Genomic DNA, 16424 nt, shown 5'->3' on the forward strand with positions numbered 1-16424 from the left:
TGAAAATTATTTTTTTTTATGATGAAGATTTAGATGACTTGAATAGGGTTTGTTTGATGAGGAAGATGTAGATGACTTGTAGAATTTTTTTTGTTTTTGTGTTTAAGAAAGACATAGAGGACTTGTAGATGAATTAATTTTTGAAGGAAGACGTAGATGACTTGTAGAGGATTTTTTGTTTTTTAAAGAAAAACGTAGATGACTTGTAAACACAAAATCTTTTAGCCTTTCAACCTAGTCCATTTCGAAATTCATTTTAGGGTTACTTATCTTTGATATTGACTTCCTATTGGTCAAATTCGATCGTGCCAAAGCTGGTTAGCCATAAAACGTGACGTGGAACACTTTTCCAATTAGAACCAACTTCGTAGCTCTTACGGTTGTCAAGTTAGTTTTTGGATGACCTTGAAAACAAGGTTCAAGGTCATTGAAATTTTGATCCTAAAAAGCCTTAACTACAGTTTGGTTGCCCAGCAAATTTCAGTACTCTAACCCGAGTACTTTTAGAGTAATCCGCTCCCGATCCTCGTCTTCGACACGTTATCAACTTAACGACCTTCTTGTTTTTGACCTAAAATTTCTCGACTTCTTATTGGTCAAATTCGATCGTGCCAAAGCTGGTTAGCCATAAAACATGACGTGGAACACTTTTCCAATTGGAACTAACTTCGTAGCTCTTACGGTTGTCAAGTTAGGTTTTGGATGACCTTGAAGATATGGTTCAAGGTCATCGAAATTTTCATAGTCGGTTGACCCCCTCAATGTTTTATAACCACCCAAAATTTCAAAATCGTAGCTAAAACACATTTTGAGATATTTGCCCTGGTCCATTTTTTAGTTAACACCCTGTATTACTCTAGGCCATAAAAGTAGTGAAATCAAAGATCTGTAATTATATTCCCATAAACGTCATAAACTGGACTTATTTATCGACAAGTGATGTGCTCTGAAGTAAAATGCTAGACCTTGCGCGTCCTAAGTGGTTTACTGAGTTAAAATCCTTTGTACAACCATAAAACATTTCAAAGAGAATGGCTAATATTATAATCGCATTGTATCAAATATATTGTTTAGATCGAAATATATTATCTACTTTGTTTAAATTTACACTTTTACCTTAAAACTATAATTAAATAAAGCAGACAAGTTGTTGCCTGCAGTAATTACGTCACTGCAGTCAACAACTTGTCTGCTTTCAGTAATTGGCCAGTTTCAATAGTCGCACCGCCACCTATCGATAATGTACAGAAATGTTCGAGTACCACTAGTACGGACAGTTTCAGTAATTTTATCGAGTGTTTTTATTTTGTCTCGGTTGGCCAAGGTGGTACTTTGAGCTAGACAAGAATTAAACACGTGCCAACGTTTATTTAACTGCCAAGTTATGTTGACTCTGATTATTGAAACTCGTTTACTATGGGTTTAAGGAAAAAGAGTAAATCTAAGCAGAGTAGATAATATATTTAGATCTAAACAATATATGCACCTATAAATAAAATAAATAAGCCGGGTCACGTTTTGCGAGAACGAAAGAAAACTTTAAAGTCGGGAGGTTGAAATGGTCCCGTGATTAGGTAATGCTGCCATCTACACCGTTTTTAGGAACTATTTCTTCATATTTATGCTTGCCTTTCGTTGGCTACGTTGTAAATTTTATGAATTGTTCACTCTTTATACATTCTTAAGAAAACATTTTATCTTATATTGACCTTTTTCTATAATTAACTTGGTAAATTATTTAACTGATATTGTATCTTTAGACTCGTTACAGCTAAGCTAAGAAAACTTGTCTCGGCCATCGAGACGAAAATACGTTCTAGCGCATGAGCGAGAGATAGCATTTTCAGCCAATAGTGTGTTTCTTTCTTTTCCAGAATGCTTTGCGAACATCCCAAGAACCGTTGACAATTTTCAAACCAATTTATTAAACGGTGTATTTGATACAATGCGATTCTACTATTAGCCATTATCTTTGAAATGTTTTATGGTTGTACAAAGGATTTTAACTCAGTAAACCACTTAGGACGCGCAAGGTCTAGCATATTACTTCAGAGCACATCACTTCTCGATAAATAAGTCCAGTTTATGACGTTTATGGGAATATAATTACAGATCTTGCCCGTTATTTGATTTCACTACTTTTATGGCCTAGAGTAATATAGGACGTGACGTTTTTGTTTTAAGGACCTTGCAATTTTTAACCGAAAGGTTTTTGGGTGGATTTGATTTTAAACTCGAAATTTTGACAAACAGTTTTTAGAACTATGAAAATCTTCTTATCACAGATTGTTTTACATTAGTCCGAATTTTTGGTCTTAAGCTAAATAAACAAAAACATTTATCCGGAAAGATTAATTTCAAAATTAGGAAATTTATCACAGTGGAAATATAGTATACGTAGTCTAATACTATTCTCACCTAACATAAAGGTGGACGTGTCTTAGATGAAAAAGGGTAATATAGAAATGTGAGTTTACGAAAAATATTCTTGGAAAGTTGGAATGTTATATAGTGATGATAACCGGTTTATTAATCCCTTTCCCAATAGGTGGTTCATCAGCAATAGGGTAAACCTCAATGTTGTATATTTAATTTAATTGTTAGAACATACTACTAAATTAAACAAAATAGTCTTAAGTTAGAAATACATAATATAATGAAGTGTGTTTGGTCACAATTAAATAAGGACCTAGAATTCAATATTTCAATATTGAAATAGATATTTTCTTAAAAATAGTATTGACCATAATAGTCATAAAATATAAAATAATTGTAATACTAAATTTTTACAACTAAAGAACCACCAAAAATTATTTATAGTGCTCATACATATTTTAGTTCAGAAGGACCTTAAATTCTAAGGATTGTCATTATTTCAATATTAAAATAACATATTTTATGAAAAATATTGTAGACCAAAATAGTCATAAAATTTGATTTTATGTAGAATGAGACTTCAGAGAGATATTACAGAAACATTTCCAAAATATATAAGCACTTACATTTAAAAAAAAAAAAGTACATTTCTCTGATTTGCTAAAATAAGTTGAAATATTTCCAGAAATCTGTTATACAGGGTGGAAGCTTCAGCCGTGGTCCAGCCTCGGTACTTCTCCTATTACACCAGAGTGCTGAGGGTCGAACACTTCTACAGGCGCTGCTTCAGCCATTTAATCCGTTATTTAATTATCGGTTAACTAATTTTTGTAAGAACAAAGTTACGTACTTGGTTTCCGCGATAGCAGACGACGATTTAAAACTGAAAATGAAAATTAAGACCTAGTAACATCCAGCTAGATTTGTAGAAATTCTAGCTGGGTAATTAATAACGAATTAAATAGACGAGGCAACGCCTGTAGAAGTGTTCCACCCGCAGCAATCTGGTGTACTAGGAAAATTACCTAGGCTGGGCCACGGCTGAGGCTTCCCCCCTGCATATTAACTCGTTAAGGACAAAATTCCACCAATTGCACTCATACTATCCAAAATACAGGAACACAGAAAAAATATCAGTTTTGCCTTTCCCTCAAATATTTAGCTTGCCAAATGCACGAAATGTGAAAAAATCAAATGTTACTCTCCGTTGACAAGAACTTGGTTTGTCAATTCCGAGTTTCAAATGCTTATAGCACGAAACTCGTTGAGTAATTTATTGCCTGTAAACTGAACACATCAATGACATTGGTGAAATTACATAGTAATTTCAAAAACTTCCAACCAGTTCACATTTTGTATGTAAAAAACGTGTTCACACAATAAACAAACAAGGCCTAAACACTAAAAAATATAACTTTAACCCAAGAAATAATTATCGTAATTACGTTAATTAGTTCTTGTTTAAGCCTTATTACGTATTGGAAATGCATCAAATTTAGTTTAGACCCTAATGCAATGTTTTAAAATATCTAATTTCTGCAACCTTTTTAGGAAAATCGCAATGATATATTACTCAAACAACGTATCGTATCGGTTGGGATAACGAGTACGTTTATTTTTCTTAATAGATTCACACACATCGGTGTCGACCCTAGGCCTTAGACACCAGAACGCACACAATAACTGATTAATCAGGGTGAGACATGTGTAATGGCCACGCCAATGGGGGGATACGTGGGGACTGGTTGGAATATCCGTGGCGGAAATATCCCGACCACCTGTTGGGGGATTGGTGATCGTCCTCACACGGCCTTCCACAAACTCTGCCTCCATGACGCTTGGGATTACAGGAGTGAACCACTACTCCCGGCTGACGAGTACGGTTTGGAATTTATTCCTAGCCTTGCTCAAAGATATTAATTCACTAAGGCGGGGAAAGATGGTGACACAATGTGAGTCGTGGCCTTTCGTAGCGTTAATTAAATCCGAGAGAGGGGGTTACATACAGGGGAAAGAAAAAATAAAAGAAAGTGGGGGAGATTCAAATTTAGAATGGATACCCTTTGTCTTTAGTTAATCACAAAATCTTTATTTAACACTTATTTTGATAAAACAATAAATACAGAAATGAACAAAATACGGAGGGGAATTGGGGGAATAATTCTATTTAACAATAGTGATGGTTAGCCAATCTCAACTACGGTTATTTTAGCTTTTCAAAAATAAGAGGGGAATTTTCAGCTTAAAATATATACTCTTTGACCTTAAATTTCTTAATGAAATTATCTTTTACGGTTTTCTATGGGATCAGTGCCGGTGTTCATAACCTCAGGCATAATAGCTCGAATGTTAGCGAGGGCAAAAACAAATATAAACTAACACTAATAATAAACACTACAATTAAAATACTACATGTATAATTAAAGGCTCTAGGCTCTACAATTAAACAATGGCAAATAATTAACTCAAAAATGAAACACGAACGAAAAAGGTAATCCTAACCTCTATAGATACACGAAACGGAATGAGCTCTCAACTCGAGGGGACCTGTCTTTAACCTTTCTCCGAACCATAGCGAGGGTTTATCCCGTCTTTCTAAGAACGATTATCTACGTTTTTCTCCGGCTATTTCGCATTTAGACCCTAGCTGGCTACTCTTCAAGGGGGGGGGGGGGGGTATGATAAAATTCTACTCATCACTTGATTCGTGGCTGATCTTCGATTTACGGGATTCCGGATTACTGGGTTCCAAATTACGCAAGACACACGCACACGCGTTTTCTTGAAGGGGTTCGACGGAGGACTTCTTGTTTCGCGGTGACAAATCCAAACTGTCAATTCCTCTCGCTTACGACACGGATGCCTAGATTACGGTGTAACGTTTTGAATAGACCCCAAAAATATAACTATCTCTAGTCTTAACTTTATAAATGCCCCCTGTTGTGTTGGCTCTCCCTTCCCCTGGGTTTTACCCTAGTACGCTCTCTGGTGCAACCGCGGAACTTCCTGGCTCTCTGGTATTGCCCAATGTGTGAAAATAAACTTTCCATTCCATCGTGCGAGAACCGATGAAACCCCGTAGACCCTTTGACCAGGGTCAGTTGATAAAAAGGGGTGACAAGTGTTTTTCAGGGGAGACCGTTTTGAACGAGAGACGTCTTTGGACAGTGGGCCGGTTCCTTTGGGCTAATTCAGCCAAAGTCTTTGCTTTCCCGTTCGCGTTCGCTCGCTACGGAGTCTTCAAGAAGTTATTACGATAAAATGTTTCGGGTCGTGCCTTGCGGACCCTCCAGTTCATCGGACATCACCGATATCCTCGACGGCATCGCCATTCACCAATTTCGTAAGAAATGCATAAACTTATAAACGTTTACCAGAGAGCCAAAACGCCCCCTTTTTAGTTAACTTTAAGAGAGAGAGAGAGAGAGTTAAGTCTTAAATTGTTTGACCAGTATGCTTTTCATTGCCATTAAATTCATTTATTTATACATAATCAAAGTGCTTAAATTTATTTTATTATTAATGTGACAATTTAAATCTAAATATGAATTAATCCCCTAGACATCGAATCAAGAATTAAATTAATTTTCCCCTAACATTAAAATTGTCACAACGGTTACTAACAAGTCGGATTACGGGGGGGATGTCCGGATGACGACGACGAACTTCTTACAAGCCAGCGTAGGTACTACTGGTTTTGGTCTGAAACGTCTGGTTGGGCGAGGGAATAGGTCTCGGTCATCTGGCTTTCTTCTCTCGGTACGGCTAGATATTGGGTGATCAACAGGTGATTTGAGGGTGTTGAGAGCATTTCATTTCCCAGATTCGTGGCTGCTTGGATTATGCTCTTACCTTCGGAATGACCTGGATGTAAGTCATCTTGGTAGTCAGTGATGGTTGTTTCGATCATGAGGGTTGCAACGAGGTTTAATTAATATTTAATCGCACCTTATTTTCTATCTATTTCGTCATGGTACTTCTCTTGCCCGAGGAGCAGAGTTCTCCACCCGGCAAAAGCCGACGTCTCTCCTCGCTGGGGCTCTGTTTCTTGGTTTTGTTCCACGGATTGTAGGGCGGAGTTGAAACAAAAGTTGACCTACCATTTTATGTGGGTCATTGGTGTCCTATGGTGGTACTGATGACGTCGCCTGATCTACGAAAAGTCGTCGGGATTGCGGGGGGGGGGGGATGCCCGGGAGTCTCGAGGCTTGCTTAATTTTTGTCTTAAAGCGGAAATGTCCGGGCGCCTTTTGGAATCTGTGGCGACGGGCTTAGAAAAAGCGAGACTTAGATGGGATCTTGCTACCTGGTACTGGGCTAGTGGCCCGCGAACATGATAATTGTTCCAGGGAATCGAGGTGAGCTGAGGGGATATTACGGGTCTAGTTCGGAATTTTTTTTTAAAAACCTGGGTGGGGACGGCTCGGAATGTATGGCACCATGGTCTTGTGACCGAGATATAAACACTTTCATTAGGCCGGGATTTAGTTTATAATTTATTTTGAGATAATGGTTTAATTAATTAGCTTAATTTTATATTTTATAGCGGGGGTAGATCGAGTCCTCTTACGTGTATTGACTATATTTAATTTGTATGTGGCGTTCAAAAGTTATTTAAGTTTTTGGTTTAACATTAATTTTAATTATATTTAACACTGGGATTAGTTTTTATTAAATAGGTCTTTTAACTCTAAGACATTTGATATGGGGCTTTACGAATACTTAAAAATTACTATTATTATAAATGGTCAAGAGCGCGGGTAGAAAATGTAATGGCAAAAGTAAATAAAACAAAGAAAAAAAATTGTAAGTATGCGGGGAAAGTGAACCTGAAGGGTTACTGTTCATACTGCGTATAACTAAATTAAGAATAATTTAAAATTACCATTTAATTCAATGGCTATTTTGCGGAATTTAAAACTAAAACATTCCTGGAACATTAAAAGTTCCTGACATTTGCCAGAAAAGTTTTAGTTTCGACTATTTGGTGCGTAAACGTTAAATGAACCAATAATAAATTCAAAAATCAGAAACTTTAGCAGCCGACATAATGGAGTGTTACCAATTCGTGGGTACATTTTACACAAGTTGGCAATGAGACAAATCCGGCCAATAACCCAAACACATAACCCTTTCACAATAACCGAGAAGTTCTAGAACAACCCAAAATGGGTTAAAATTAACTCAAATTGGGTAAAAATAAATTTTACCCAGAATATTTAACCCAACCTTTTGAGCGTGTATTTTCGGCTAGAAAATAAATATGGGTACACGGTGGCGGAAAAGGCATTGAAGTAAAAGAAATTGGAACAACCGAGAAATGCTTTTTAAGAAAATAATCTTAAGAAATTTAACAAGATAGCAATCCAAAATATACCTCTCCTTGGAAGATTTTGTATATAGAGAAATAACAGGAAGGCGGACTTTGCCTTTGGCAGGGTTGTTGATTTTTTTGATTTCAATCAAATTTTTTTGATTTTAATCGGATTTTTTTGATTTCAATCAAATTTTTTTGATTTTAATCGGATTTTTTTGATTTCAATCAAATTTTTTTGATTTCAATCAAATTTTTTTGATTTTAATCGGATTTTTTTGATTTCAATCAAATTTTTTTGATTTTAATCGGATTTTTTTGATTTCAATCAAATTTTTTTGATTTCAATCAAATTTTTTTGATTTCAATCAAATTTTTTTGATTTTAATCGGATTTTTTTGATTTCAATCAAATTTTTTTGATTTTAATCGGATTTTTTTGATTTCAATCAAATTTTTTTGATTTCAATCAAATTTTTTTGATTTTAATCGGATTTTTTTGATTTCAATCAAATTTTTTTGATTTCAATCAAATTTTTTTGATTTTAATCGGATTTTTTTGATTTCAATCAAATTTTTTTGATTTCAATCAAATTTTTTTGATTTTAATCGGATTTTTTTGATTTCAATCAAATTTTTTTGATTTCAATCAAATTTTTTTGATTTCAATCAAATTTTTTTGATTTCAATCAAATTTTTTTGATTTCAATCAAATTTTTTTGATTTCAATCAAATTTTTTTGATTTTAATCGGATTTTTTTGATTTCAATCAAATTTTTTTGATTTCAATCAAATTTTTTTGATTTCAATCAAATTTTTTTGATTTCAATCAAATTTTTTTGATTTCAATCAAATTTTTTTGATTTCAATCAAATTTTTTTGATTTTAATCGGATTTTTTTGATTTCAATCAAATTTTTTTGATTTTAATCGGATTTTTTTGATTTCAATCAAATTTTTTTGATTTCAATCAAATTTTTTTGATTTCAATCAAATTTTTTTGATTTTAATCGGATTTTTTTGATTTCAATCAAATTTTTTTGATTTTAATCGGATTTTTTTGATTTCAATCAAATTTTTTTGATTTCAATCAAATTTTTTTGATTTCAATCAAATTTTTTTGATTTTAATCGGATTTTTTTGATTTCAATCAAATTTTTTTGATTTTAATCGGATTTTTTTGATTTCAATCAAATTTTTTTGATTTCAATCAAATTTTTTTGATTTTTATCGGATTTTTTTGATTTCAATCAAATTTTTTTGATTTTAATCGGATTTTTTTGATTTCAATCAAATTTTTTTGATTTCAATCAAATTTTTTTGATTTTAATCGGATTTTTTTGATTTCAATCAAATTTTTTTGATTTCAATCAAATTTTTTTGATTTCAATCAAATTTTTTTGATTTCAATCAAATTTTTTTGATTTCAATCAAATTTTTTTGATTTCAATCAAATTTTTTTGATTTCAATCAAATTTTTTTGATTTCAATCAAATTTTTTTGATTTTAATCGGATTTTTTTGATTTTAATCAAATTTTTTTGATTTTAATCGGATTTTTTTGATTTCAATCAAATTTTTTTGATTTCAATCAAATTTTTTTGATTTTAATCGGATTTTTTTGATTTCAATCAAATTTTTTTGATTTCAATCGGATTTTTTTGATTTCAATCAAATTTTTTTGATTTCAATCAAATTTTTTTGATTTTAATCGGATTTTTTTGATTTCAATCAAATTTTTTTGATTTCAATCAAATTTTTTTGATTTTAATCGGATTTTTTTGATTTCAATCAAATTTTTTTGATTTCAATCAAATTTTTTTGATTTTAATCGGATTTTTTTGATTTCAATCAAATTTTTTTGATTTCAATCAAATTTTTTTGATTTCAATCAAATTTTTTTGATTTCAATCAAATTTTTTTGATTTCAATCAAATTTTTTTGATTTTAATCGGATTTTTTTGATTTCAATCAAATTTTTTTGATTTCAATCAAATTTTTTTGATTTCAATCAAATTTTTTTGATTTCAATCAAATTTTTTTGATTTCAATCAAATTTTTTTGATTTCAATCAAATTTTTTTGATTTCAATCAAATTTTTTTGATTTCAATCAAATTTTTTTGATTTCAATCAAATTTTTTTGATTTTAATCGGATTTTTTTGATTTCAATCAAATTTTTTTGATTTCAATCAAATTTTTTTGATTTCAATCAAATTTTTTTGATTTCAATCAAATTTTTTTGATTTTAATCGGATTTTTTTGATTTCAATCAAATTTTTTTGATTTTAATCGGATTTTTTTGATTTCAATCAAATTTTTTTGATTTCAATCAAATTTTTTTGATTTCAATCAAATTTTTTTGATTTTAATCGGATTTTTTTGATTTCAATCAAATTTTTTTGATTTTAATCGGATTTTTTTGATTTCAATCAAATTTTTTTGATTTCAATCAAATTTTTTTGATTTCAATCAAATTTTTTTGATTTTAATCGGATTTTTTTGATTTCAATCAAATTTTTTTGATTTTAATCGGATTTTTTTGATTTCAATCAAATTTTTTTGATTTCAATCAAATTTTTTTGATTTTAATCGGATTTTTTTGATTTCAATCAAATTTTTTTGATTTCAATCACATTTTTTTGATTTTAATCGGATTTTTTTGATTTCAATCAAATTTTTTTGATTTCAATCAAATTTTTTTGATTTTAATCGGATTTTTTTGATTTCAATCAAATTTTTTTGATTTCAATCAAATTTTTTTGATTTCAATCAAATTTTTTTGATTTCAATCAAATTTTTTTGATTTCAATCAAATTTTTTTGATTTCAATCAAATTTTTTTGATTTCAATCAAATTTTTTTGATTTCAATCAAATTTTTTTGATTTCAATCAAATTTTTTTGATTTCAATCAAATTTTTTTGATTTCAATCAAATTTTTTTGATTTCAATCAAATTTTTTTGATTTTAATCGGATTTTTTTGATTTCAATCAAATTTTTTTGATTTCAATCAAATTTTTTTGATTTCAATCAAATTTTTTTGATTTCAATCAAATTTTTTTGATTTCAATCAAATTTTTTTGATTTCAATCAAATTTTTTTGATTTCAATCAAATTTTTTTGATTTCAATCAAATTTTTTTGATTTCAATCAAATTTTTTTGATTTCAATCAAATTTTTTTGATTTCAATCAAATTTTTTTGATTTCAATCAAATTTTTTTGATTTCAATCAATTTTTTTTGATTTCAATCAAATTTTTTTGATTTCAATCAAATTTTTTTGATTTCAATCAAATTTTTTTGATTTCAATCAAATTTTTTTGATTTTAATCGGATTTTTTTGATTTCAATCAAATTTTTTTGATTTCAATCAAATTTTTTTGATTTCAATCAAATTTTTTTGATTTCAATCAAATTTTTTTGATTTCAATCAAATTTTTTTGATTTCAATCAAATTTTTTTGATTTCAATCAAATTTTTTTGATTTTAATCGGATTTTTTTGATTTCAATCAAATTTTTTTGATTTTAATCGGATTTTTTTGATTTCAATCAAATTTTTTTGATTTTAATCGGATTTTTTTGATTTCAATCAAATTTTTTTGATTTTAATCGGATTTTTTTGATTTCAATCAAATTTTTTTGATTTCAATCAAATTTTTTTGATTTCAATCAAATTTTTTTGATTTCAATCAAATTTTTTTGATTTCAATCAAATTTTTTTGATTTTAATCGGATTTTTTTGATTTCAATCAAATTTTTTTGATTTCAATCAAATTTTTTTGATTTTAATCGGATTTTTTTGATTTCAATCAAATTTTTTTGATTTTAATCGGATTTTTTTGATTTCAATCAAATTTTTTTGATTTCAATCAAATTTTTTTGATTTCAATCAAATTTTTTTGATTTTAATCGGATTTTTTTGATTTCAATCAAATTTTTTTGATTTCAATCAAATTTTTTTGATTTCAATCAAATTTTTTTGATTTCAATCACATTTTTTTGATTTCAATCAAATTTTTTTGATTTCAATCAAATTTTTTTGATTTCAATCAAATTTTTTTGATTTCAATCAAATTTTTTTGATTTCAATCAAATTTTTTTGATTTCAATCAAATTTTTTTGATTTCAATCAAATTTTTTTGATTTCAATCAAATTTTTTTGATTTCAATCAAATTTTTTTGATTTTAATCGGATTTTTTTGATTTCAATCAAATTTTTTTGATTTCAATCAAATTTTTTTGATTTCAATCAAATTTTTTTGATTTCAATCAAATTTTTTTGATTTCAATCAAATTTTTTTGATTTCAATCAAATTTTTTTGATTTCAATCAAATTTTTTTGATTTTAATCGGATTTTTTTGATTTCAATCAAATTTTTTTGATTTTAATCGGATTTTTTTGATTTCAATCAAATTTTTTTGATTTTAATCGGATTTTTTTGATTTCAATCAAATTTTTTTGATTTTAATCGGATTTTTTTGATTTCAATCAAATTTTTTTGATTTCAATCAAATTTTTTTGATTTCAATCAAATTTTTTTGATTTTAATCGGATTTTTTTGATTTCAATCAAATTTTTTTGATTTCAATCAAATTTTTTTGATTTCAATCAAATTTTTTTGATTTCAATCAAATTTTTTTGATTTCAATCAAATTTTTTTGATTTTAATCGGATTTTTTTGATTTCAATCAAATTTTTTTGATTTTAATCGGATTTTTTTGATTTCAATCAAATTTTTTTGATTTCAATCAAATTTTTTTGATTTCAATCAAATTTTTTTGATTTCAATCAAATTTTTTTGATTTCAATCAAATTTTTTTGATTTTAATCGGATTTTTTTGATTTCAATCAAATTTTTTTGATTTTAATCGGATTTTTTTGATTTCAATCAAATTTTTTTGATTTCAATCAAATTTTTTTGATTTCAATCAAATTTTTTTGATTTCAATCAAATTTTTTTGATTTCAATCAAATTTTTTTGATTTCAATCAAATTTTTTTGATTTCAATCAAATTTTTTTGATTTTAATCGGATTTTTTTGATTTCAATCAAATTTTTTTGATTTCAATCAAATTTTTTTGATTTCAATCAAATTTTTTTGATTTCAATCAAATTTTTTTGATTTTAATCGGATTTTTTTGATTTCAATCAAATTTTTTTGATTTCAATCAAATTTTTTTGATTTCAATCAAATTTTTTTGATTTCAATCAAATTTTTTTGATTTTAATCGGATTTTTTTGATTTCAATCAAATTTTTTTGATTTTAATCGGATTTTTTTGATTTCAATCAAATTTTTTTGATTTCAATCAAATTTTTTTGATTTCAATCAAATTTTTTTGATTTCAATCAAATTTTTTTGATTTCAATCAAATTTTTTTGATTTTAATCGGATTTTTTTGATTTCAATCAAATTTTTTTGATTTCAATCAAATTTTTTTGATTTCAATCAAATTTTTTTGATTTTAATCGGATTTTTTTGATTTCAATCAAATTTTTTTGATTTTAATCGGATTTTTTTGATTTCAATCAAATTTTTTTGATTCCCAGCAAACACAAAAGACCCAAGCGATGTCCGAAAAAGATCCAAACCTCCCTTTCTGGCCCCATCGAAATTTGAATTTCTAGGAATATACCTGGAATATCCAAAAAAAAAATCCATAACCCCATAACCTAGGGATATCTCTAAGATATCCATATAACTAATTCCACAATCGGCTTCACGAAAAACGTTCCTAAGATATCCAAAAAAACAAACATCACCAGCGCCCCAGAAAAGCTTGCGGCGTATATCGCACGTGATAAGAAATATTCCGAAAAAAAATAAACAGTTTGTTTTTATAAATATTTAAAAAAATAATAAGGATTTATTTTAACATCATTCATTATTTTTAAATTAATATCATTGATTTCTTATATTTTTTATTATTCTGAAGCATTTGCATATAGGTGGCACGGCAAACACGTGATACTTCCAGACAGGGGGGTTAGGTTATTAAAAAAAAGGAGAACTCCGGTCACGGCGTGCTTACTGTGCTTCGTATTTCCCTTTATTCGACGCCATTTTTGCCTATCGTGTAAGTGTACGGTTTACGCGTTATCCGGCTCCAAATTTTTATATTTGCGTTGCTTTTCTTTTAAATCGGTGTAGTTTTGTTGGTGGATTTCGACGATTAGCTTTACTAGAATCGAAGGTAACTATTAAATTACATGTCATTTCGTTTAACCATATTTTTATTGATATTAATTAATGGGTTATTATTGTAGATTGAGAGTTAGGCCTTTGGCTCTATAAGCCTTAAATCAATTTATGACTAGCACCGTGGGCCACGTTCCAGCCCTCGAGGTTACTGAGCTGTTTTCCGTAAACGATAACTAATACCACTAACGAAGGCCGTCGGGTTCATAGGCGTAAAATGTAAGTAATAATGGCTTGAATTTACAAATAAGTGGCTGAAGAAGTATTTTAATTTTTATTTTAATGTTAAGTATGTCAACTAGAAATGGCTGATTTAGATATTTATAATTTTAATCAATTTAAGTTAAAGCTTAAGATGTGTTCAGTGTGTTGGTTGACTTAGACAATTATTAGAAATGATTAGATTTCGAATTTTGCGTAGTAATTAATATAAACTGCAGGTACAAACGCATAATATTTACGTGAATTTTATAAAATTAAAAAATTCTATATGTTTAAAAAACTTGATTTGAGCTTAAACTTTATTTAAATTTTTAGTTAGAAACCTAGTTACTTAATAACGAGTTTGTGGTGCTAAACTAAATTAAAATGTTTCAGGCTCATTAAATAGTAAAATATAGTCCATAAATATATTGCTTAGAATTTAAAACAACTTATATATTTGTATTACGTAAATGATAGAATGCCGAAAGGGAGATACAAGCCGTTATCTTCATTGTCTGCACGCCAGCGAGCCAGGCGAATTAGTGCTGTTACAAACGAAACATCAGATCAATTTTTGAAATACAATGATCGAAATAGCCAAGAACAGGGTGAAAAAAATTTCGATTATAAAAGCTCTTCAGAAATAGAGATTGATGGGAAAGTAGATGGGTCACCCTCTGATGAAGAATTTGATGGATTAACTTCTGACAAAGAACTAGATGGTTCAACTTCCGACGAAGTAGATATTCAACTGTTAAACTCTGAGTCTGAAAACAATAATGAAATTGAAGGAGAAACTGTTATTACTAATGGTATACCTGATGACGAAAATAATTTTGAATCTCTACAAGACATAGCTGGTGCTGATAATGTAAAAGTTAGCCTAGCGAGATGGGTGACTGCCTTTGGAATCAGTAAAAATTCGGTTAATGGTCTTCTGAAAATCCTCAAAAATCATCAATGTTTTAAAGATCTTCCCTTGGACTCGCGAACGTTACTACAAACACCTAGATCTTCAACAGTCGAAGAAATACCTCCTGGCCGCTACTATCATTTTGGACTAGAAGCAGGTATTCGGCACATGGTTAGTCATCAACAGGAACAAGCTGCTACAGTACCCGTCTTCAAAATATTGATAAACATCGATGGCTTGCCTTTAGGAACAAGTACTACCAGCAACTTTTGGCCCATATTGGGAGCCATTTCATCTATGGAAAATTCCAAGCCGTTCGTTATCGGATTATATCACGGTTTAAACAAACCAAAGTGCTCTGATTTGTATTTGTCGTTATTTGTATCAGAGACCAACGTTCTGATAGATAGTGGACTTATAATAGACGGTGTGCAAAAAACAATTGAAATATTTGGGTTCATTTGCGATACCCCGGCAAGGGCATTTATTCGTAAAGTGAAAGGCCATAATGGGTACTTTGGTTGCGACAAATGCACCCAGGCAGGGATAAGACGTAGAAAACGGCACTGCTTCCCTTTAGTTGAATTTGAATTAAGAACCGACAATAATTTTAGAAATAAATTTCAAGAAGGACACCACCATGGATCTAGTATTTTGGAAGAACTAACTAACATTGACATGGTAAATGATTTTCCTCTAGACTATATGCATCTTGTTTGCTTGGGGGTTGTCAAGAAAACTCTTAAATTGTGGATGGGAGCCGAGGGTAAAAATGCACTATATAAATTTCGGCCAGATCAGATAACGGAGGTGTCTAATCGTTTGGAAGCGTTAGCACCTGTAACATGCTCAGAATTTGTTAGAAAGCCGCGATCGCTAAAAGATGTTGATAGATTTAAGGCGACGGAGTTCCGTCAATTTTTATTTTATTCAGGCATTGTTGTTTTAAAAAATATTCTTCCTAAAGCTCATTATGAGTTGTTTAGAGCATTGCATGTGGCAATGCGAATTTTAGCCACACCTCACGAAACGCTTGAAAAGATAGAATTCGCTGAAAAACTACTGAAATATTATGTTCAAATGTATGGGGTCCTTTATGGGAAACATCTTATATCGTATAATGTGCATGGCTTACTCCATTTACCTAAAGATTGTTTAAAGTATGGAAATTTAGATGTGTTCAGTGCTTTTCAATTTGAAAATTACCTTTTCACGTTAAAAAATAAAATTGCTAATGCAGGTCATCCTCTGAAACAAGCCATTAATCGCATTACAGAAGAAAGACAAATTGAGAGTGGGTTAAAGGCTAGAAATGAAACGACATTTAGCAAGATACATGAAGATGGACCACTTTTACATGGTTGTACTGACCCTCAATACAAAAAAGTAATTCTATCGAAATTTCAAGTCTCCATTTCT

The 16424-nt window shown here is 29.6% G+C and overlaps 2 protein-coding genes across 2 annotated transcripts in view; one reads left to right on the top strand and one right to left on the bottom strand.

Annotated features, from left to right (window-relative positions):
* LOC149921095 (calcitonin gene-related peptide type 1 receptor-like) overlaps positions 1-16424 on the bottom strand; it is a 317091-nt gene that overhangs the window by 248426 nt on the left and 52241 nt on the right. The window lies entirely within an intron of this gene.
* On the top strand, positions 13628-16336 carry LOC149921101 (uncharacterized). The gene is made up of 4 exons (XM_090163696.1): positions 13628-13883; positions 13957-14107; positions 14570-15686; positions 16246-16336. The coding sequence occupies exons 3-4, from the start codon at positions 14571-14573 to the stop codon at positions 16255-16257; spliced, it is 1128 nt and encodes a 375-aa protein (XP_090019822.1). The 5' UTR covers positions 13628-13883; positions 13957-14107; position 14570; the 3' UTR covers positions 16258-16336.

This window comes from Leiobunum rupestre, chromosome 11, assembly GCF_980474605.1.
Source record: "Leiobunum rupestre chromosome 11, qqLeiRupe1.1.hap1, whole genome shotgun sequence".
In the NCBI taxonomy this organism is placed as follows: Eukaryota; Metazoa; Arthropoda; class Arachnida; order Opiliones; family Sclerosomatidae; genus Leiobunum; species Leiobunum rupestre.